Source organism: Siphateles boraxobius, unplaced genomic scaffold (genome assembly GCF_051911475.1).
Source record: "Siphateles boraxobius isolate OS27281-9 unplaced genomic scaffold, OSU_SipBor_1 68, whole genome shotgun sequence".
Taxonomy (NCBI): Eukaryota; Metazoa; Chordata; class Actinopteri; order Cypriniformes; family Leuciscidae; genus Siphateles; species Siphateles boraxobius.
The window spans coordinates 14,356,650-14,381,080 of record NW_027509195.1 but is presented as its reverse complement, the minus strand read 5'-3'; the positions used below and the strand labels follow the sequence as shown (position 1 = coordinate 14,381,080).

Sequence of the window (24,431 nt, the reverse complement as noted above, 5' to 3'; positions counted from 1 at the left end):
CGGTGCCATCGAGTGTTAAAACGCGAAAGGCGAAGCTTGAATTAACGGGTATGTCCCTCTTTGGCTAATGTACTTTCAAGATGGAGCGGCAACATGGCGACCGACATTAGAACCCCCCACCCGTATGTATTTTCAATGGCATATTATACACTCACGAGAATACTTTATTACTTGAACGAAGTAAATATACATTAATGAGCACATATATTTTTGAAAGAACTAAGTGTTTTTAGCTAAGAATAAACTAAAAAAGTTACACAGTGTAGCTTTAAAAAAATGTATTAGTACATTTTGAGATTAACATTAAGGTTAAAAATGCTGTAGAAGTATTGTTCATTGTTAGTTCATGTTAACTGTTACAAACTATTGTTAATAAACAAAACCTTATTGTAAAGTGTTGCCATTTTTAATATCTAAATGCGCTTTTAATAATTCACTTGATTGAGTACATTTTTTTGTAATATTTTACTAAATTTGCCAATAATTAATCACTAAAAAATGAGGCTCTAAATTCACAAGTAATCATTATTATTTTACCAATGTATATCAATAATACCATAAAAAAGTAAAATAATGTAATGTGTAATGTAATGTGTAATGTAAAATAATATTTTAAAATGTACCTTTTAGTTCACGTTTTTAATATGATTATTATTATTTTATCAATGTAATGTAAATTTGTATTTTACATTTTTAAATGTTTATACATTATTATTGTTACTGTTGTTGTTATTATTGTATCTGTGTAAAATAATATTGTAATAATATTTGAAATATAAAAGGTCAAATTTAGTTTGTAGTTGGTTTTAAGATTTATAGCCCTGGTTTCACAGAGAAAGCCTAGTCCCAGACTAAAATGAATGTTTGAGCTATCTTAATTGAAAGCAACTTGCACTGACTCAAGTGCTGTTTTTTTGTTCTAAGGCATGTTTATAAAAGCTACTGAAATGTCCTAAAAACTAAGGTCTAATCCCGGCTTAATCTGAGCCCTGTCTGTAAAACCAGGCTATAAATTATTATTATCCTTATTTGTACACTTCAAGTTAATGCTACAAGTATATATAGATTTTTGGATAAGATTGAAATGGGCGAATTCAAATGGTTTGACTTCTGTGTTTGCATGTGTGTTGTTCATGATCATTGTGTCCACCCCTGCAATCTGTTTGTTTCTACAGCCAGTTGCACTGCTATTTTAATTCAACATGGTAGAGTTGATTAAAGGCTCTTTGTCTGAGCAGCGTGGTTTCATCCTGTTCTCAGTGCGTAGGCACTCACGCTAACCGTGTCCCTGAAGACAACGTTCTGCCGCTGATTATTAATTCATGAAGGTGGTGCTGTTTTAAAACACTGCGTTCCCACAACCCCGTGCTGTTTTCTCAAGAGCTCTAACATGATATCAGGTCACCTGACCAAAGTCAGCAGATTTTTATGATCGGGCCCTGAAAAGGAAGATTTCCACAAACAGTGTCTCCTATTATAATAGATTATTTTATGATTTAAAGTCTTACCATTTTCACAGGTGTTTCCCAACGCTTTTGTACCCCACTGTATTTCATGGAGTGTATAAGAGAGCTAATTGGATTCTGTATAAAAAGCATCTCTGTATGCTAAGGCAAAGCCTGGAGCCAGAGCTGTACTTGGGTTGTGTTTGTGAACTTTTTTTCGGCTGTATATTAAATGCATAGCATAGTATAATCTGAGATCATACCAATTTGAAGTCTATAGTCCACACTTTATCCTCTGACTAGGGATTTTCTCATTCTCTTCCCTGTTTTTTCTTTCCTCTGTTGCTCATCACACACTGAGGCTGTGCTGATTCTAGGATTTCAGGCTTAAGATCATAAATATACACTTTTTTGGCTGTATTTTATTATTATTGAAACCAATGAAAATTATGATTTGATAGCACTCTCAAGAGTTAACTTAATTTAATTGTATGTACATAGCCCTTTTTTCTTTTTCTGAGATTATATGTGGGCATCAAAAAGTAAAAAGGTCTTTTTACTATATAGCATACTACTGTTGAATCGCGTATCGTTAAACGGTTTCAAAGATTTCACATTATATTTTTTAAATAAATAGTAGGCGGTATTCAGTGTATACTGTGCAGAATTTGCAGTATTCAAGTATTCCATTGTGAAAATAGTCACACATACACACACTAGGTTCAGGAGGTCCCTGTGGAGTCATGTGCGGATCAGACCATGTCATGGGACCACATGGGGATTAAACACATCATCTGAAATTACACTTAACACATCACACTCTGAAACTAACATAATGGCGAACACTTGGTTTTATTTTATTTTTTTGACACTTGAATTTATACGTTACCTTTCAAAAGTTTGAGGTAAGTGAATCTTTTTTTCTTTTTCTTCTTGAAAGAAATTCCTTTTTTCAATTAGCAAGGATGCATTCAAGTAGACAAAAATTACAGTAAAGACCTTTCTTCAAATATGGCATGGTAATGGTAATGGATATTGGTAATGGTAATGTATTTTTTTCTTGGCGGAATAGATCTGCTACGCTGCTGCTGCTGTAGAGCAAGAACTGAGATTTGCTACTGCCAATTCATTCACAGACATTGCTGTTAGCATATAAGACATGCTGCTGTAGCTGCACATGTAACATGCATGAATTAACCCCCGTAGCAGATCTATACAGGTGGAGCTGGGGAAGGTGGAGGGTTTCTGGACTGCTAACAGCAACACTACAGTTATTTGAATATTGTGCCACACCTCATTGGCCTCTGATGCAACTGCAACCAATCAGGTGCGCTGTGACGATGTGATCACTTCCAAATGAGTTAAGGACTTATCAGCCTGCGCCATCTAAAGTTTCATGCCAGAGCTTGGTATTTATAATGTTACAAGGTTTCTACAGGTATTTGAAATAATTTCTGTTCTTTTTAACCATCTATTCATCAAATAGTCCTGAAAAAAATGTATCATGATTTCCATAAACCTTTAATCAGAAAAAACATTTCCAACTTTGATATTAAAAAATGTTTCTTGAGCACCAAATCAGCATAGATTGATTTCTGAAGGAACATGTGACACTGAAGACTGGAGTAATTATCTTGAAAAATTCAGCTTTGCCATCACATGAATCTACCGAAATGCTAAAAAACAATTAAAGTATTACTGTACATTCCCAATGTGCCACATTTTCATTTATTTATTGGGGACTTCGGGTTGTTCAGGTTAGTGCAGGTGTGTTGACTAGTATTGACTCAGTAACTAAAGGGGATGTTTGATGACTGCAGGTAGAACTGGAAGTGACTGGACACACTAAATAAGTATACCTGCACTTTGAAAAGTTCGATTTTAATAATTTGTCTTTAGTCAGACTGAAATTGTAGTGCATTTTTCCAACATGTTAAGCTAACTACACTTGTCCTCAGCATTGTGTGCATGCTCTGAGAAACAGAGGTGATGCATTTAAAAGTAGTACAATTGTTTGCATCATAACGGGGGCTGGGCAGAGGTGAAATTGGTGTAAATGCACTATGGAAGTGAATGTATTGGGGTTGGCTCTGACAACATGGGTATCTCAATTTTAATCTTCTTACCAGTCATGATTTCCATCTATTCGCTGCAATGTCTCTATTCTCCATCCTGAGCAAATAAACTCATGAAGTTCAGCTGTATTTTAAACAAGAGACCTGTGGTGTGGCAGCAGCGTGAGCGAGTAAGAGAGAGAGAGAGAGAGAGAGAGTGTGTGTGTGTGTGTGTGTAGGTTGGCAAAGTGGGAGGGAGCAGCGCTTCCTTAGCTCAGGGACAGCTGGGCAGCGAGATAAGAGTGTCAGAGTTAGTGAGAGATCGTGAAAGAGAGAGTTTTGTCGAGACCACCACAGTGAAACTATGAGATGAACACCCAAGAACCTATATCTGAACCAGCTCTGAAATGAATGTAAGTTTGAGTTCATTTTAATCATTAGGGCAGCATGTTTATCCTGTTGGTGAGAGAGAGTAATCCCTTTGGATTGCTGGGAGTGAGGAAAGTTAGAAACTTCATTCATTGTTGTAATGTTTTCATATTGGTCCTATTCTTGTGCCAGTTTTTAGCCAATGCAAAAGACTGAAGACTCCTAGAGGAAAATATCCTTGCTCAGAGTCAGAGGTTTCTCTTTAATAGCTCAGGAGAATGGTGTTCTTTAGATATGATTTATTTATGTATTAAGTAAATGTATATAGGATAAATTTAGGAACCAATTGTCTTAAGATACCATTTTTAACAGAGTAATAGAGCAATCAAATTAATATGTATAGCAATGCTTAGATCATTTGGGACAGTTTGATGAGAAATACTTGAGTTTATATTAAAATCTATGGCTTTTGATCGCTGACTTTGGTATATGGTATAATAAGATCTCTTCTGAAACTTTAAAGGAGACGCGTGAGATTCCTCCATTTTCTTTCCATTCAATCTCGTTGTTTTCTAGAGGAAACATCAAAGTACTTTTCCTTGCTTTTTCCTTCCATTTCGCTGCTTCTAGAAAATCTGCGTATCTAATTATCTTTAATTTGATTTGCATAAACAGCTTCTGCATCCAACTTTTGGCTAGTTACTGTAGCTACCAAACAGTCCAACAAAACAAAACCACCCAACTGAACCTCCACAGAGAAAGAAGGACACAAATTAATTGTTTCGAGTATCCTTGACATGATCCTTTGCAAATCCTACAAGGACAGTGGGATATATACAGAGCTGATTGAACAACATGCTAGCATGGAACATTGTATTTAGTATTGATGATGCATCTGTGTGTATAGATTTGCGGTCACGCTGGATGTGTGGCCTTGCATGTGACCCCATTCGCATGTGTTTATTTAATCATATCTGTGATGTCGTAGAGGGAAGGAGAAAGTGCTCTGCTCTTGTTCTATGAAATATTCAGCTGCAGCTCGAAAGGAGGGCGTTCCATCCTGCACGATGAGCTCCCGTACTTTTTCCGGGAACACAATATTCCCTTTTTACCATTATTAGAGAATGCAGAAGGAAAGAGAAAAAAAAAACATGATAAATGGTTTGCAAGAGAATCTAATAAAATCTAGCCATAACGCCACAGGCAATGTTATGTGCACAGTCCTAAGTGTTACCTCTGGGATTATGGCTAGCCCACAAAACCCTACTGTTTTACTTTACAGTCTAACCATAGCGCAACCCATTTAGATCCCATCTGCTGCCCCTAAGTTACTTACATTTGTGTGCCTTGGAAAGGAAAAAAGAGTGATCCACTGAGAGAGCATCATGTGATCGCTCATCTTTCAACACTATCTACGTAGAGCCCTTAGAGGCAGGGGCTTTTTATGCACTTCCCATGATGCTTTGGGACAGGCGCTTCTGGACCACTTCTTTACATTATGCATTAGGAACAATGTAAGGTTTTTGCATGAGCGATTGCAGGAGGTACCAACTACATTAGCCAACCAAGACTGCATAAAAATGCACAGGTGCCTTGCAACCAAAGAGCATCTGTCATTTGGAGAGATAAAATAAACTTTTGATGTAACATTTGATATAATCATTTTTTTTTCCCAACAATTTTATGTGTACCTTTACAATTTACCTGTGAGTAAACGTGGTTGTCAATTCCAAAAAACTTACAGTGTGAACATATCCTTAGTATCTCATACTTTTGACTTTGTATGTCATAAATTACCATTATTTGAATTTTTTAATTTTTTTTGGTGGATATGGGCTTTCATAGCTTGCCCACAGATGTGGTGCCCTGAAATGAGGCTTAACAATTTTATTTAATGGTAAATCACAAGTGATCTTTGTACAGTAACATTTGTAAATTGTCCTGTGTGTGATTTGCAGAACTCCAGCCCAGAATCGGTGGACTCCAGCGAGGAGATCACAGACACAGAAGATAATGAGGAGGAAGACCTCGGAGTCTTGGATGACCAGCGGAGCATCATCCTTCATCTGCTGTCTCAACTCAAACTGGGCATGGACCTCACACGGGTATACACACACACACACACACACACACACACACACACACACACACACACACACACACACACACACACACACACACACACACACACACACACACACACACACACACACACACACACACACACACACTCACTCACTCACACACACACACACACACACACACACACACACACACACACACACACACACAGACACACTTGCTGTCCCACCCAAACTGATCATCAAGTTAATGGTGCTGAAAGAGTTCGGCCATTCCGTTCTTGTATACATCAATCTTCCTTTTCTCATACAAACAGGAACCACTCAAGACTATTTATCTGTTTTCAATCTCAGGGAACAAAGGATGGCTTTTCCAACTTTTTTATGATTTGGAAATTTTGACAAAAACCCACACTGTGTGCCATAAACACAGATATTTGGAATGTTTTGGAATACATGTTTTGAAATTTATTTACCAGTGAAATTTATACCAATATAATTTTATTACATCAAAATATTTTATTATATATTTGTTTTTGTTTTCTGTACAGATGAAAACGTTTTTTAAATGATCCCCGCATCCGCAGAAACGACTAAAACGTTGTATAATTCATGCCAGAAAGACAGAACACGTGCCTGCACACATACTCATTAAAACATGCATGCCTATAGTATAGACTAAACGTGTAATACACATGTGCCATAGTATGCATGCTATCACCGTTTTCACAGATCCACGTTTTAAAATAATTAAGGTGTACAGTATGTCTTAATTTAGAAACCATTGTTTGTTACTATTAGACAGTGCTCAGGTGATGTAGCTTTGGATAACTGGAATGAAGACTTTGTGCTTCATTTCCACGATGTCATACTTCTTTCTATTGTAGTCTTGCATGGACATTGTCCAGTCTCGGACACAGATTGAGAATGTACCTGTCTCGGTTATGTTCTGTTTGGGGCTCCCAGTTCCTGTGGTCATTTCATGTCTTCCTTAGTTGGCCTAGTTTCCTAGCTCGGGTCTATCTTTTACCTTTGTAAATTATTGTGTCCACCTGCCCATTGTTAACTTAGTCGTTTAGTCCTGTGTATATACCCCCCTGTTTAGCTCAGTCTCTAGTTTGATCTTGTTGACACTATGTGTGGTTTTCTCTTCTGTATATTGTATTTTGTTTTAAGTTTAAAAGACTAATTCTTGGAATTTGGTATTGTCCTACGTTTGATTGAACCACTCTGTTACAGTACCATGCTACATACATGGAATATTAACATAATCATAGCTCTGTGGAAATTCAGTTTCATAATTATACTTTACATAATCAGTTAACAGGATACTTTATCTGATTTGATGATCCTATTCGTCCTCGTGATTAGGAATCTAATGGACCGATTCAAGCGTGTCGAGAGGTGTCATGATATTATTATTCTAATTACTGTTCATCAGCCTCAGGAATGTCTCAGTGTTGGTTTTGATATATGTTTCTCTCTCTACTACCTACAGAGGCGTCTTTGTTTAGTCTCTCTGATATAAACATTTCCTTCTGGGCTTGTGTTTATAGTTCAGCAGGATTTGAGCAGTCATTTGGATAGCTGAGATGATGAAGTTCAGTGATGTGTGTATGTGTATTGCAGGGCTCAGGGGAAAGGGACAGAGCTTTAATCCATGGAGATAGAAATGTATTACAAAGACAAGCATAAAGTTATTATATTATCTTTGAGCACCAGTAATAGGTACGCACTTACACTGACATCACATCACATTGCATTTAATAATATAAAATAACGTTTTAGCAATATTACAAGAATAATATGCTCTTTTGTATTATCGGCGTAGATGTGAGTGCATGGGTAACCAAAGCCAAGATGATAAAACAGCACGATTTCAAGTATGATAATGTTTTTATACACAAATAAAAACAGGACATATGTATTGAGTAAATTACAGGCATAATATTGCGAGTTGCTTTGTGTGTTTTGGCCCCACCAACAAAAACAGCTCAAAACAATTTTACAGCAGAGCCGTTGTGTGACATAGTAGGGGTGCTTCATTCCTGAAAGTGTCTGCATTTTGAAATGGTTGAGTGAATAATTAAGTGACTTGCTCAATAAGACAGTGGCTGAGTCCAAAATCACGTACTTTCTTGAGTAGGTACTTATTTTGAATTAGTAATTACTTCACGATCGCTAAAACAAGTATGTTCTATATAGTATGACTGTGTGTAGTATGAATGTAATCTGGACGTACCTCATTCGCCATGTTGTCATTATCATGTGACCTATCAGCGTCAGTTACATCGCTTCACTGCCATTTATAAATCCTCTCCCGTGGTGGCCTCATGGATATTAAAGTGTCCATCATATGCAGTAGGTCATCCGGGTACTACTTTTTGCCTAGTCTTTTATGAGTACTGTAAATTCTGACTTCTTTTGTTACATACTGTTTTTCACCTACTATATAGTAGGGAAGTATGTGATTTCGGATGCAGCCAGACACTTGTTTCACTCCAGAAAGAATCCATGTTTTTGAGTGAACCGGTTGAAAGGGATCATTAAAAAAAAACATTCACTCTTTAAAAACAGTCACTTATCAACACCTATTCAGGTGAAATTATGTAAACTACAGAAAGAGTTGCAAAAAATCCCTTCCAGTGCTCAGTGGCATTTTGCCTGAAACATACAGAGTGATACAAATAATATAAACGTATTCATTTTGTGATTCATTTGATAGAAAATCCATTCATGGGCCACATTCAGCAATGTCCGTGAAATAATTTTTCACTCACATTCAAATACCATCAAAACTGTCTACAGATTGGTCAGATAATGTAGGCCTATATCTTTTGTTCTCAGGTGGTGCTGCCCACGTTTATCCTAGAGAAGCGCTCCCTTTTGGAGATGTATGCCAACTTCATGGCCCACCCCGATGTGTTTTTGGCCATTACATCTGGAGCGACGCCAGAGGAACGCATGATCCGGTTTGTGGAATACTACCTGACCGCTTTCCACGAGGGTCGTAAAGGTGCTGTGGCCAAGAAGCCTTACAACCCCATTCTGGGGGAGAGCTTCCACTGCACATGGGACGTACCGCGAGATAAGGTTCGGCCCCTCAGGACTACCAGCTCAAGCCCAGCACCTGCGGCTGCTCATTCCACCCAGACCACCTCCAATGATGGGTTAGGATCTTACCGGCTACGCTTTGTGGCTGAACAGGTGTCCCACCACCCCCCGGTCTCTGGATTTTACTGCGAGTGCAAAGAGCGCCGGACATGCGTCAACACCTATGTTTGGACAAAAAGCAAGTTCATGGGCATGTCCATAGGAGTGTCAATGTTTGGAGAAGGTGAGTTTGAGTCTTTTTTAACTCTTTCCCCGCTATTGACGGAATTTTCCGTCTTTACTTGTTTTCACTGTTATAGGGTGGGGGTGGGGGGGGGGGGCTATTACACTTCTGAGAGTACTGAATCTCCTGATCAAAACACATGCGAAGAAGATACAGAATCAAGCGATATCATATGTAATCTTATGCATATTTAAAGTAACGCGATCATCTACACTAAACAGCATATAAATCAAAACGGCCTAATGTTACAGAATGAAATGTCAAACCAGGAAGAGGTATAGGACTGTGAAGCTTTGCTGGTGTTGATGGACTCGATCTACTCCATCCATGTTTTGATCATCGTTCTGAATCCTATCCAGGTGTAGCCTTTGACAAAAATATGATTTTTTTTTTTTTTTTCATTTTGCTCAAAATGTTGCTTGTGTAACACCCTTTTCAATTTGAATGTGCGTTTTTGGTATGACAAATATTTCACATAAGTATGCACAATATTTTAGTACCATATTGACAGATACTAATACATTTTTATTTTATTTATTGGTATCAGTAGATATTGGATATTTAATTGTTTATAGTCATTTCCCCTAATATTACATTTAGTTAGGGTTGGGATTTTTGTTGTCATCTAATGCTGACTAAAAACAATAATAGTCTAGTTGTCTTTAGCAAATCTCAGAATGAATATAATTTTTTCATGCTTCACATTATGTTGTGATCAGTGTTAATTTATCATTTATATATTATTGTTTTTGCTAATATTTTGAATTAAATTTTATTTTGATATTTTCTGTTTTAATTTTTTTAACGTTTTTAGTTTCAGTTTCATTATAGCACTTCAACTTAAACTAAATTTTTAAATGAGAAATGTCGTTGCAATTTTCTTTTGTTTGTAGTTTAAAAAAAACCTATTTAGACTGGTAATTTACTGTTGATCAACCATAACATGAAAATAATTATAGTCGTATACTGTAGCTATCGACCAGTATTAACATCTTTATAAATACGCATAAAATCAAAATTGTGCAAAACAAAATACATATATTTATTAAAATAATTGTACAGTGTAATTCACAAGAAAAAAGTAAAAAGAGACAATGTACTGTGCAAAGTGACAAATCACAGCCAATCAGAATGTGTTTGTATAATATACAGCTAAGTAGAGCAGGATTTTGGACCAATGAGATTTTACAGTGGGCAGGGCTACATAATTCAATGAGAATTCAGTGAATTCATTCATCCAGTTTTCAAGATCCATCCATTAGATCTTACTACGAGACTTTGTTTTCATACTTACCAAAACATTTCTAGAAAAAAATGCTAATATAGCTTCTTAGAAGCATTTATTAATTCATAAAGTTGTGTTTTGTTTATGGCGATCATTTGTCTGCTGGGATTATTGAGTTTTGTTCATTACTGTTTGATTAAAGCCTGAGGGTTTGCTCATTCAGGCAGAACTGTGTGTCCAAAGAGCATACTGTTTCCAGATCAGCTGATCTGCCTCAGGGCTTGTGATATTTACTGGTGCTTATAACACAACTCCATCTGTCTGCCGGAACAACAACAGAAATGCACTGCTGTTTGAAAAACTCTCCCCTTGATGTGTCACTTCACTCACTCACTTGATGCTTCGTTCAGGTCCCAAAACTGTAGAGCTGCCAGCAAAGGGAACATTTTCAGGCATTGTTCCTTTGTTCATTTAGTTAAGATACCTTGTTTTGGCCAGGTTCTTCAATGAAAATGAAATCCCATTCACGTTGTGACAAAATGGCAGATGAAGCCAGATAATGTAATTTATAAATACACTTGTTTTTGAAATGCTCACTATAAATGTTTATTTGATCAAAGATAGAGCAATGTTGTAAAATAGTATTACAATTTAAACAACTATTTTCTATTTGAATATATTTTATGATGTAATTTATTCCTGTGTTGGCAAAGCTGGATTTTCAGCATCATTACTCCAGACTTCAGTGTCACATGATCCTTCAGAATCATTCTAATATGCTGATTTGCTGCTCAAGAAACTTTTCTTAATATTATCAATGTTGAAAACAGTTGTGCTGCTTAATATATTTGTAGATTTTTTTTTCAGGATTTCAGGACTTTGATGAACAGGCTAGTGCATTCAAAAGAACAGCATTTAACTGAACCTAAGCATGTTCTCAATACTCTCGAACTGAGAGTTCAATGAAGTGATGGATCATGCAGGATGAAGGTAGCATTTGGTGAGCTTAACCAGTTAGGACTCTTCTGTAATTAGGACAACATTAATTACTTATAAGACGGCTTGCACTAATCCCCTAGAGTAATGTACACTGTGTTAATTGGAGCAGCAGGAATTTTAGAGGAATTTAAAAGTATATTTTACATAAAAAATGAAAATTAGGTAATTTACTCATCCTTTTATTGTTCATCATCTATCGAACACAAAAACAGATATTTTTAAGAATCTTCACGCTCCTTTCCATAACGACATTTCGTACTTGTATTTATTTATATACTTTTTCTGAAGCCATGTGATAAAGAACAGATCAAGCTTTTATTCACTGATAATCTGTTATTTAGAGCTGACACCAGATCATGAAGTCACAGAGCACTATAAGTCACTAAGATCATTAAGTCACTGTAAGTGATTCGGTCTGATTCCTCAGTGAATCATTGTCTATTTAGAAATTTTCATTGAAAAGAACTGGCTCCAAAAACAATTAATTCACTGATCATTGAGATACTGTTACAGTTTTTCATTTTAGTTCTTTTTTTTGTCATTTTCATTATTATTATGTTTAATGTCTGTATATTTTTTATGCATTTTTATTTCAGTTTTAGTTTGAATTATTTTAGTACATCAAGTTCAATGAAAAGTTAATTGAAAATGAGAAATGTTTCCTTGACAACAAGCTAAATTAAATAAGTTTAATTGTTTTATTTTATCTCCGTTAACTTTTAAATAGTTGTTAGGGTTTTAGTTTTAGTTAACTACATTAACGCTGGCATGAAGCTTTTCTTGTAACACTTTACTTTAAAGTCTCATTTGGACACATTACTTAATGCTTAGCTAACATTAACTAACAATGAACAATATATGTCTTTAAATCATTTATTATCTATGTTAATGTTAGTTAGTAAAAATGTAATTGTTTATTTTTTGTTCATGCTAGTTCACAGTGATCACTAATCACAAACTTTTGATTTAAACCCTCTGGTGCTCTTTTTATTTCAATTAAATGAATTTACTTTTAGTTTGATAATCTTTTTTTATTTATTATTTTGGGAATTTTATGGTACTAAATTATATTTATGCAGTAATGCATTTATTCACTTTTTGAGCATAGACCTGAAAAGTAAGCTGTAATAAATCTTGCGTGTTTTGCTGCACATACTTGTTTTGGTCTCTTTTTAGAGATGACAGATTATTGCTGAAGTTAAAAAAGTTTTATAAAACTGAAATTAAAAAAAGTTATAGAATTTCTGTTATTATGATTATTATGATTAATCAGGACCTTTTCGAATCATATCTATGTTTTTTTGTGTGTGTGTGTTCACATAGCAGGTGCCAAAACCTTTACCAAGTTTCGTATCATTCCTATGAAGCAAAAAATTCGAACAAAAAACAAAACAAAAAGAAAAATGTTTCATTCAAAAATGACCGAAGAGCACCAGAGAGTTCAAATGTATTAGTAGTACACGTTGAAATGACCTTTGACTTAAATCAGGGGTTTTCAAAGTCAAAGACAGTGGGCTTCCCTTCATACACAACATATACATGATGCCCACCCCAATTAAACTGCATAGTATGAACTGCACTGTATGGATTCACTACAGATATTCACTTTCCTTATGCATGGATCCAATAGAATTATAGGGAGAATTATTAGAATTAAATAATTATACTTTCACTTTAGACATAACTGACTGTGTTTACATGAATACTCACCAAGAATACTTTGAAACAAGTGGAACCCATTGTCAAATAGCCTTCCTGGTTCGCCTATAAATTGACAACATGACTAAATTAAGGATGCTTGAACACCCTTAACACGGTGAATGTCCCTTCTGCAAATCAGCCATGTCGGCTCAATCAAATGTAGTTTCCTCATGCGTCAGCACAGATGAATTCATCTGTCCTCTACTGGGATCATCAGAGCTCTGGTCTCAGCATTATCACAAGGAACTGGGCCGAAACACGCTTGACCCTTCTGGAGCAGGGAGCCGAACTGCACCCGCCCCCCCTTCAGCTCTCTTGTCTCTGGGAAACAGATGTGCTGTTGTCAGACCTGGCTGAAAGCCCACACAGATTTTGCCACTAGACAGCTGTCCATTATGTAACCAGAATAAAAAATAGGCCATGCCCGCTGAGAGAGCTGCTGCCAACATGCTCACACTGTTCAGATTTTACCTGAGATATACAGATAGACACAAGTAATCATTTTAATGAATAACTTCCAACTGTAGTTCGAGGTTTGCATTATAATATAGTGTATTTAAATCTAAGAACACCATAAAAAAAGTGATATCAAATTAATCTGTCATCCTGATGACTGGTAAATCAGAACAGGTCAAAACACATGCCACTGGACTATACAGAAGGATTATAGTGGAAATGAATTCCTGAAGGAATGCTAATACTTCGCTAATATAATTTGTTACAACTTCTAATACGCTCAGTGGTTTCAACTAGTTTTGCTTCAGGACTTGCTATAAACACCTGCGGAGCACTGGGATCAACGTTAATCGGAATTCTGTTTGCTTTGTATGGAGTTGAGCTGGAACCATTCCAAGCGCTCTATATGAGTCTGTGAACCGAGTGTGACATGTGTCCTGTGTTTTTACGTTAGGAGTCCTACATCTCTTGGAGCATGACGAGGAGTACGTGTTCACGCTGCCCTCTGCGTACGCTCGCTCTATCCTCACAGTGCCCTGGGTGGAGCTGGGTGGGAAAGTTTCCATCGGCTGCGCCAAAAGCGGATACTCTGCCACCGTCACATTCCACACCAAACCCTTCTATGGAGGGAAAGTTCACAGGTGAGAGTGAAGAAGCTTCCTTTATTTCAGATCAGGTAAAACATGCGTCATATTTGATGTTGATGGTAAGATTTGTATTATTTACTTATTATTTACTCTACTTATTATATAATAAGTTATTTTTTGTCATCTTTAAAGGGGCTATAGGAATTTTCATTTATTAATCACTTTTTTATTGCCAGTGTGTGAACAGCTTGTAGCGAAACGTAAAAAACGAGACCTTCCCCGACTTCCTGGGTTGTTTATAAAAGCCTGAAGACTGATTTTTATGTGAAGGAGGTTTTTGCCGTGATAATAAAAAAGATGTGACATTTACACGCTACATCCCCACTTCCTTCAGTGGCTCATGAAATGAATGCATGTACAATGTTCAGCTATTCTGTAATGTCAATGTGTCATACAAAGAAAAGGGATTAATTCAAACTATAATCACAAATAGCCAGATCTATATAGTCTATTTATAGTCTTAAATATACTTTATAATCCAGCTATCATTTTAATGACATCATCTGTTGACATGATGCTGGTGAATTGCAGTCAGAGCTTGCGCAAACATATCCACCAGCAAAAAGTTGCTGGCTGCAGTTCACTTATTGGCCATAGGTGTCACTAAAAACAATGGTTTCTGAATTCTACATATAGCGCCTTTAACTCACTTTCTCTTTTTCTTCAACAGAGTCACAGGTGAGGTAAAACACAATCCCACCGGTACCATTGTATGCAAGGCTCAGGGGGAGTGGAACGGGACCCTGGAGTTCACTTACAGCAGTGGAGAGACCAAAGTGATTGACACATCCAAACTGCCAGTCATAAAGAAAAAGATCCGCCCACTGGAGAAACAGGCCCAGTATGAATCAAGGTGAGATTTTACCACAAACTTCATTTTAATAGGGATAATGTGGGCATTTACAGGAGAATTTATGTTTTACCAGAATTTAATTTTATTTAAAGAATTGTTATTTGATTTTATTTTTGCAATTACATTTTGAGCCACTAGTAATGCAGAAATCACAAACAACAATTTTGTTGGTCTTTTTTCTTTGTTGCAGCCGTAGTCTAGCTGATTTCACACATGCACTTTACATGTTGAGTCATGTATACAACAAGTGTTTGAGTCTGTGTCGTCCTCCTACTAACCCTAAAAAATAAAAAATTGTCAAAATGATCTGATTATCACACTTGCCATAGTACAAAATGGACTAAATATATTAATATAAACAATTGTGTTATTTAGAGTTAGCTTGTTCTATTCATTTTGCAGAAGTCTATTAACTTTAAATGGAAGCATAGGGAGACCTTTCTTCTAAGGAAGAGAGTTACTCAGGCAATGCAAATAAATAGTGAGTGTGAAAGATCAGAACTCGGTGATCCAGATAATGCCACGGTGGATGAGCATCTCTCATTTTAGAGCATTTTAGCTAAATCCTGCCCCTCTAGAGCTCCTATACGATACTCGTGACCCGCATGCACTGGCCCTGAGTGAGCTGGAGGATTCACTTAATAAACTCTAATGCTGCTTATTGGCTTATTGTAGAGGAGAGATCCAGCCGGACAGGACAGAGCCCCATCAGAGTAGTCTAATGCTCTCAGCCTGGCGGTACCACAGCCGCGTAATGCAATCAAAAGAAGATATAGCGGCAGAGAGATGCTTCTGAAGTAGTGCAACGCTTGCAAAAAGTGTGGATCCATTGATCCTTGAAAGGTTTGGGATCAAATTTAATAAAAGATTTGGCTGATTCATCATCTGAGGTTCATTTTCTTATCCTGATCAATATGGCTAGACTCATTACCCTTGACTAAACAGTAAAGTTTTGAAGCTTATTTATTTATATATATATATATATATATATATATATATATATATATATATATATGTGTGTGTGTGTGTGTGTATTTATTCTGATTTATTTTAAGTATATTTCAAAATAAACAAAAATGGCAGAGTTGCTAATATAGATTTTAAAATATATGTACAAAAATATATTTAAATGTGGCTATTTTTAAAAATAATTTAAATCTAAATATATTTACAATATATTGTCCAAAATATTGTGCAAAATATATTTTAGACAATAAATTGCATTGAATTTTGTCAATTTATTTTTGTTCAAGAAATAAAACTGTATTTATGTTTTTCTTTTTAACTCTTTCCCCGCCATTGACATAATTTTCTGTCGTTTATGACACAACGCTTCCCAGCCATTGAGCAAAATTTCCGGCAATCCATGTTTTCACTGTTATATGGTAGGGGGCGCTATTATGCATCTTCTGAAAGAGGACAGAATCTTTGCATCAAAACACAGGTGTGATAAAAGCATTCCTTATGTAAAATAACGTGATCATCAAATTAAATTGCATATAAAGCAAAACTGCCTGTTACAGAATGAAATGTCGAACGAGTACGAGGTATAGGACTGTGAAGCTTTGGGGGTGTTGATGGACTTGATCTACTCCATCTATGTGTTGAACATCATTCTGAATTTGATCCGGATGTAGTCTTTGACAAAAACGTGATTTTCTCAGCTTTTTGTTCAAAATGTTGCTTTTTTTTAACTTACCCTCATTCAAGTGCTGATAAAAAATGAATGCATGAAGCTTGAATAAAATGTTTAAATTCGATTTTTTTTCCTTAAGCCATGCCGTTACATTTAGCGTATAATTGAAATGCATATGGACGAGCAAAAATGTCATATGGGGCAACCGCAAAAAAGTTTGCAGATGCAATTTAGGAGCAAATTTATCTGAAGTATATTATTCCACAACAATATACAAGCATGAAAAAAGTATCAGCCTGTGGTATTATCCTGTCTTGTGGCAATGATTGACAGACGGCTGTGGCAGCATGTGACCGCGGCGCTGAAGGCCGGGGACATCGATGTGGCCACTGAACACAAACACCAGCTGGAGGAGAAACAGAGAAGAGAAGGAAAGCAGAGAACAGCTACCAGCACCACCTGGAAACCCAAATACTTTATCAAAGAGGTGAGGCTTCCTAATTCCGCATCAAAAACCTGATGAGGACTTGCAGCCTCAAAGTCCATTTGTCATTTTACTTAGGATGTGCAAAACTGCATATTTTCATAATTGACTAGTCAGGACTTTTACTGTCAGCTAATTGGTCTTAAAGGGTTAGTTCACCGAAAAATGAACATTATCTCATAATTTACTCACCCTCAAGCCATCCTAGGTGTATATGACTTTCTTCTTTCAGTCAAACACAACCAGTTATATTACAAAATATCCTGGCTCTTCCTAGCTTTATAATGGCAGTGAATAGAGTTGTTGAAGCTCCAAAAGCGCATCCATCCATCATAAAAGTAATCCATACGGGTCCAGTGGGTTACCTTCTCAAGCGAAGCGATGGGTTTTTGTACTTTCTAACTGTCAAACTATAATCACTGGCTTCTGGTAACAGCCATACAGTACATGACTCTAGTTCTGGTGGAAGAGTGACCTCTGACCTGACACATGACATATTGACGAACGCAGAAGCGCAGAGGAAAGAGCAAAACAAAACACCGGTCACGAATTAGAAGTCTACAACGGGAATTTTTAAAGAGAAATGTGGGAGGAGCTTGCACTTGTTGCACAGCCCAATTTGTTTGAACTGTGAGAGGCGTCTATTCTAACATAAGCTTACGCTACTCCTACATCCTATGTCATGCGTTGGGTCAGAGGTCACACTTCCACCGGAACTAGGCTCGCCTACGGCCGTTACCGCAACCCAGTGATAATATTTAAGTAATAAATATGGATATATTTCTTATAAAAACGTATTGATTCGCTTCAGAAGACCTTTATTAACCCCCTGGAGCCACATTGATTACTTTTATGATGGATGGATACACTTTTTTGGGCTTCAAAATCCTAGTTACCATTCACTCCCATTATAAAGCTTGGAAGAGCCTGGTAATTTTTTAATATAACTCTGATTGTGTTTGGCTGAAAGAAGAAAGTCATACACACCTAGAATGGCTTAAGGGGGAGGGGTTAATTATAGGATAATTTTTCATTTTTGGGTGAACTAATCCTTTATGGAATCCCTTTATAATTAGGCTGGTTTCAGTTCACCAGACCCTGAACGGATTAGTTTATTAGGAGGTGGTTACACAAGACATGTCCATATGTTCAAAAACAGCAGAATGCAAGATCTCCTCAGGTTTTTAAGATTGAAGGAAACTAGAAAACTACAGTACTGTTCATAATTTTGGGGTTGGTAAGATTTTTTTCACTTATATGTCATACTTAAATTGAATTAAATTTAGTGAACCAACTGATTTTTCTTTTTTACTCTTATTAAAAATTATTCATTATACACTTGTTTACAAGTTTTGAAAATATTTTTGAAAGATGTCTTTTATGCTCACCAAGGCTGCATTTATTTACTCCAGTCTTCAGTGTCACATGATTCTTCAGAAATCATTCTCATATGCTGATTTCCTGCTCAAGAAACAGTTGTGCCTTTTTAAAAGTACACCATTTATTTGAAATATTATTTTGTAACAATGTAAAAGTCTTTGTCCCTTTTGATCAATCCAATGTATCCTTGATGAATAAAGAGTGTTTAAAAAAAACTTTTTTCAGAAAAGAAAAAAAAAAACTCTTACTGAAGCCTCCTTTTAAACGGTAGTGTGTATTGTGACCCATACTTAAATGTCATGGTTTAAAAGGGAGCTCAGAAGCATCCATCTATGTGGTCACAATTCACCTTCCATTCAGCTTTGTCACCATGTTTGGGACGGGGCTGAATATTATTAATTTCCCTTCACATCCCGCCTCTTTTGATTAGCTCCAGAGTCATGCAGGATATTGGTTCTCATATCAGATCTAGCATGTCTAACATTTGATTCTGTCCTTGAATTGCCCGCAGGGGGAAGGATGGGTGTACCACAATCCTCTATGGAAGACGAAGTGATGAAGAAAAGCTGGAGCCACATGATTCCGGTCCGTCACAGCCCCCCCACCCCACAGATGGGAGTGGCCATGTAAACGAGGGGCTGGCCAACCAATGGGACTCAAGCAGCAGGGAAAGACATTGATCCTTTTCTCAAACTTGTCGTACGGAGAATGAAAAGTGCCAAAAAGACTTGAGTGGTTAAAATACCTCAAAAGCCCCTCCGGACGATGAAGATTTGGATGTGGAGGCCTGAATTGTGTGACCTTGTGCAATATCTTTATATTTGAATATTACTTATGGTAATCGATACTATAGTAAAGTGAATTTTCACACAGAAGAGATGTAGCATCTGTATCAGAGAGTATAACACAAATAACCGATAGCTATAATATTAGAACACCATAGAGCATTCTGGTTATTTGAGACCAGTGAGCACAGAGCGGCTATAGAATGTGAGGAGGATGTATTCATGTTCAAGAGATCTCACCCCTCATTGACTGAATCAATCTTACCATTCGATGACAGTGTTGTGCTTCCGTCGAGTCTCTCACACCTGAAGAAAGAATAAAATGGATATTAGAAGGAATGGATTTTAAAATCATGTGCAAATGTATTTTTTCCTTCATGATTTAGCAAGGTCAGTGATACGCATGCTTTTCAGTCACTTGTCTGAACTATTCATTAAATGCTGATTAAAAGTTTAAAGTTGATTTCTAAAAAGCTGCTCTTCAGAAATTTGACTTTTTGACTCCATTTAATTTCTTCTCAAAACACACTATTTGGGAGCATACAAGTGTTTATTAACTTAAATGTGCAAATTAACTTAACATATCACGAGTTTCCAAGTGAAGGTAATTGGATATGGTGAAGACATAATGTTTCACAGCTATATATCAGCAGTGTTTAGTAATATGCATAATTATTCATCTCATACATGCTTTTCTCCCCAAATTTAGAAGCATCGCAAATTTATTTACATGGCCGTTCTATATTGTGAATAAAGCTATACGGTATGACACACAGTTGGATTTTTTTAGAAAAGAAAATTTAAAAGAAGAATTAGGGAAAATCAATTAATAATGAATAATTTACTGCTATTGTGTGAATAATATGCAATTCATAATAAATTAACTGTAATCTGATTGAGCATTTTAGAAAGTAATATGATGTAATATTACAAGTACTAAATTTTTGGAATCTGATTACGTAATCCAGATTACATGTATTCAGTTTCTACCCAGCACAGATTCTTTGACAGAAAACTATTTTACACTAGTTGTTTTAATAGGGTGCAAAATAAGACCTATTTTTCTCAACAAATTGTAATTGAAAGGAGTTACTTAACCTTTACAAAATTATCAGGGCAAAATTGAATAGGTACAAGCTATTTTGGGACCAAATGTCGGTTATTGAAATTTACATTTCCCATAATGATAAATATTTGCTTGATCCTTGAGCAATGGTTGTGGGGTTGATCATTCAAAATCATGGCATGGTGGGATACAGACATTTGTTGTTTAAAATTAGCTACTGTTCATGCTTTGTTATATAATCTATTATTATTCATAAAATGAACCAAGTTCTTACAAAAAATATACGTGTTGAAGGCTTAAAAAAGTAATTGGACTTTTAAAATAAAGAAACTTATGCCGAAAGTTAAGTGTACACACTTCAGATGTGTAAATAGTAAAGGTCAACAGCCAGCTATAAATTTAAATAGGTTATGTAACGTTACATATTTACAGATCAGGAATATAAAAACTGGGAGAAAAGATTATTAAAGTAGATTTCATATATTCAGATTTCAATATGAAAACCAATTCAACGTTATCTCAGCTGCATCTGAATGAAAAATCAACGGGGTAAACAAACACGATACGAAGGTTTACGGTTTGCCTAGTTAGAATGTCGTCATCTTAAAATCATCAAATAGACATTTTCCCTGCCTGGATGAAAATATTCGCTTGCGACTGCTATCATGACGCACTTTTCCAGAGTGATAGTCGCATGACATTTACATTTACATCTCATTCGCATAAAGTTCTGAAGGCGGCGGATACTTGACCCATAGACAGTGTACTTGACCACCTCCTTGGTATGATGTGTTAGAGCTGCCACCTAGTGGAGACATGTAGAGCAGCACCAATGCAGTACAGATGGACTTGAGCACATTTTTAAAATGGTCCTATAATGCTTTTTTGGATATTACCTTTCAAGTGGTGTGTGATCTAGTTGTTTGTGAATGTAAACGGTCTACAAAGTTTCAAAAATTAAAGTATAAGGCAAATGGAGTTATTGTCTCCCAAAAGAAAAAAACGATTCTGAACTGAGTCGTCAATAATTCCAGTCTTACTTCCTGGACTAACCACGTAGGTTTTGAACAAATTTGCATAATGGAAGCCTATGGTCTTCATGGGTGCCCACAAACATCATCTACTTTGACACTCAAACACTGGAGCCTGAGAGTTTGGTTCACATTGTCAACATGTTGAGAAGACACTCTTTTCTGAGCTGTGAAAGTAAATCTACTCTGCATGCACTTCAAAAGGATGAGGAGAGGAAACAGGCTTGAATTGATATGCAGAATGATTTCTGTTGTTGCCAATGTTTGTATCCCGGCCTGCCCAAATCGCATACTTCCCTAATACATAGTAGGTGAATAAACAGTATGTGACAATGTCCAAATTCATAGTACTCATAAAAGTGTAAGCAAAAAGTACCCGAATGGCCTACTACTACCAGCAAGATTTTGAAGTGTGCATACGATGGGCACTTTACAATCCCATGAGGCCACGGAAGAAGATTAGCAGTGAAGCGACACAACTGACGCTGGTAGACCACATAAGGACACCATGGCAATTGTAGTACTTCCAGATTACAGTCATACTATATAGAACATACTTTTGTTTTAGTGGTCATGAAGTAATTTTTCAAAATAAGTACCTACTCAATGGCTGTATCCGAAATCACATACTCTGTGTATACAAGTGCTGAGGTAGCTGAAATTCAGATAAGGTAATGTGTGTTTTGTTTCTGACATGCACTGTAAGCAGTAGACCAAACAAAACAGACTGGGCCGTATGACCAATCAGAGCAGAGGAAGCTCTTGGAAAGGAGGGGTTTAGAGAGATTGGATCCTTATGAACCATTTCAGACACTGTAAAAAGAGGTGATGCAGCAGTGAAAGTGCACTTTGAAAATGACCTTGGATACATGTAAACATATTGTAGGAGACCAGCACAATAATATTAGGGAACTTTTTATAAACTAAATAAAAATAAAAGGATAATAGGAACACTTTTTTTCTTTTTTCTTTAAACAGAAATAGTATTTAGACTCCAAACAAAATGGAAAACATTTCTTGAAAGCAGACATGAATAAGGCAGATACTTTCATTAATTCTTTTAATCACAAATGGCATAAACTCATTCTCACAAACCGCATCTTTGCCCTTCTCTCGCTCTTTTTAATTATTATTTTTTTTTCTTTATTTTACAATTTATGGAATAAATTTTCACTTGAAAAAGAAAACAAATAGTTTTTGCATTTCAGAATGAAAAGCTTCCTCTTCTCAACTTCAAATTCATTCTTAATAAATACCTTCTCCTAAGATTCAGAGCCCTCTGAGAAGAATAATATGGATATGTTGTGGAGAAGAGGGGAAAAAAACAATTTTCCTTCTAATTATCTTACAAAAAAAAGATGAAGCAAAAGCAATACACGTAGGGTTGAAAAGCAGAAAGGCAGAAAACAAAGAGGGGAAAGTTTAAATGGCAGCCCAGAAAAACCAAGAAAAAGAAAACCAATGGATGTTGTAGGAAGCACCCTTTCAACGTAAAAATAAACAAAAAATGGAATATTCACACCAAAAATACGCACTCTCCACCTGCATGCTACTCAGTAGTGGATCCACATTATGGTGAACTAAGACAAAGTGCATTCAGGCTAGTAATGCAGCATTTTAATAAACCTACAACTAATTCAATTCACTCTTTGTCCTGGCAGACAGTTGTTTAGAAAGAGGGGGAACATTTTTTATTTCTAATTGGCCCAAGAAAAACATCTGATTCGCAAATGTGTGTGCAGGAGATGCCAAGCCACAGCGCCCCCTCTGGACAAAACACATGAGCAATAAAGGAAATAAAAGCGGATTCTTCTTCATTTGAATTTAGAATTATTGCATAAAATCTTACAACCAAATAGAAAAACAAACCAAAAACATTCAAAATTATGTAACAAACAAAATTATATTCAAAAATCACCACAACAGTTAAACATTACAAAAAAAAGAAAACGAGTCCTTTGCAGTGTCTGAACCCCCCCCCCCCCCCCCCCCTTGAATTCAGAGCCACAAAGACCCCACTGCATTCTGTCACATAGAAAGTGGGTTTGTCAGATAACAGTTAAATCCAAGAGAGCATTCTAGTGGCTGTCGCACGGCAGACGGCTCCATATTCCTCAGATTTTATTTTTAAATGGTTTTATAAATCAAAAGGTAACAATTTATCAGAGGCTCTGACAAGACAAAAAAAAATCTCTTTGGTGCTCCAAGGTTCACTGAGCTTAATGGATTCATATATTTGTTGGTTGTTTTAGCATTCGGTTGTATTATGTTAAACTGTACCACGAAAATAGTGCCTGCTGTTTGAGACACGGGCAGCGCTCTCGCTTCACCAGCATATTCAAGTACAAAAAAAAAGAACAAAAAAAAAAAAAGAACACAAGAACAAATTAAGTCCAGAGTTGTCAGATTAAAACTGCGGTGCAGATCCCCATCCTCCAACCGCTCATGGAACCTCCGCATCATCATGGCAATCGCGGGACCAACAGCCTCCAATCAAACGTTCTCAGGTGGGCGGTGCCAGATAACATGTTTGTTCTTCTTTTTGATTGGTGGATTACTTACTAGTTGCACTTGTCCTCGTCTTTTGTTTTCCTCTTTTTCCATTCTCAACGTTTTCATTCAATAGCTAAACAGACTTCTTGTTCAGTTTCTTGCCTTTTTTCAGAGCCAACTTGTTTTTGATGTATCCCCTCTTCCTTTTGGCTGTCTGTGAACCATGAAAAGAAACCAGTTAAATACATTTGAAATAACCGATCATAACAGGCAATTGTATAACTATTATTATAACAATTCATTTTATTAATAACATTTATTAAGTATTATCATTTTAAAGGCTACATGGACAAGGTAGACGAGGTTCACCCAAAAAAAAAAAAAATGTA

At 36.3% G+C, this 24,431-nt stretch overlaps 2 protein-coding genes across 2 annotated transcripts in view; one reads left to right on the top strand and one right to left on the bottom strand.

Annotated features, from left to right (window-relative positions):
* Window positions 1–19,925, top strand: part of osbpl10b (oxysterol binding protein-like 10b) — a 60,053-nt gene extending 40,128 nt beyond the window's left edge. Inside the window, exons 8-13 of the mRNA XM_077215005.1 lie at window positions 5,827–5,973; window positions 8,797–9,286; window positions 14,122–14,308; window positions 14,985–15,167; window positions 17,137–17,290; window positions 19,179–19,925. Of these exons, the coding sequence (XP_077071120.1) occupies window positions 5,827–5,973; window positions 8,797–9,286; window positions 14,122–14,308; window positions 14,985–15,167; window positions 17,137–17,290; window positions 19,179–19,223 (1,206 nt within the window). The 3' untranslated portion in view covers window positions 19,224–19,925. The remainder of the gene's footprint in view (window positions 1–5,826; window positions 5,974–8,796; window positions 9,287–14,121; window positions 14,309–14,984; window positions 15,168–17,136; window positions 17,291–19,178) is intronic.
* A 2,670-nt stretch (window positions 19,926–22,595) lies between these two features.
* Window positions 22,596–24,431, bottom strand: part of stt3b (STT3 oligosaccharyltransferase complex catalytic subunit B) — a 66,229-nt gene continuing 64,393 nt past the window's right edge. The window contains exon 16 of the mRNA XM_077215004.1: window positions 22,596–24,256. Within this exon, the coding sequence (XP_077071119.1) occupies window positions 24,176–24,256 (81 nt within the window). The 3' untranslated portion in view covers window positions 22,596–24,175. The remainder of the gene's footprint in view (window positions 24,257–24,431) is intronic.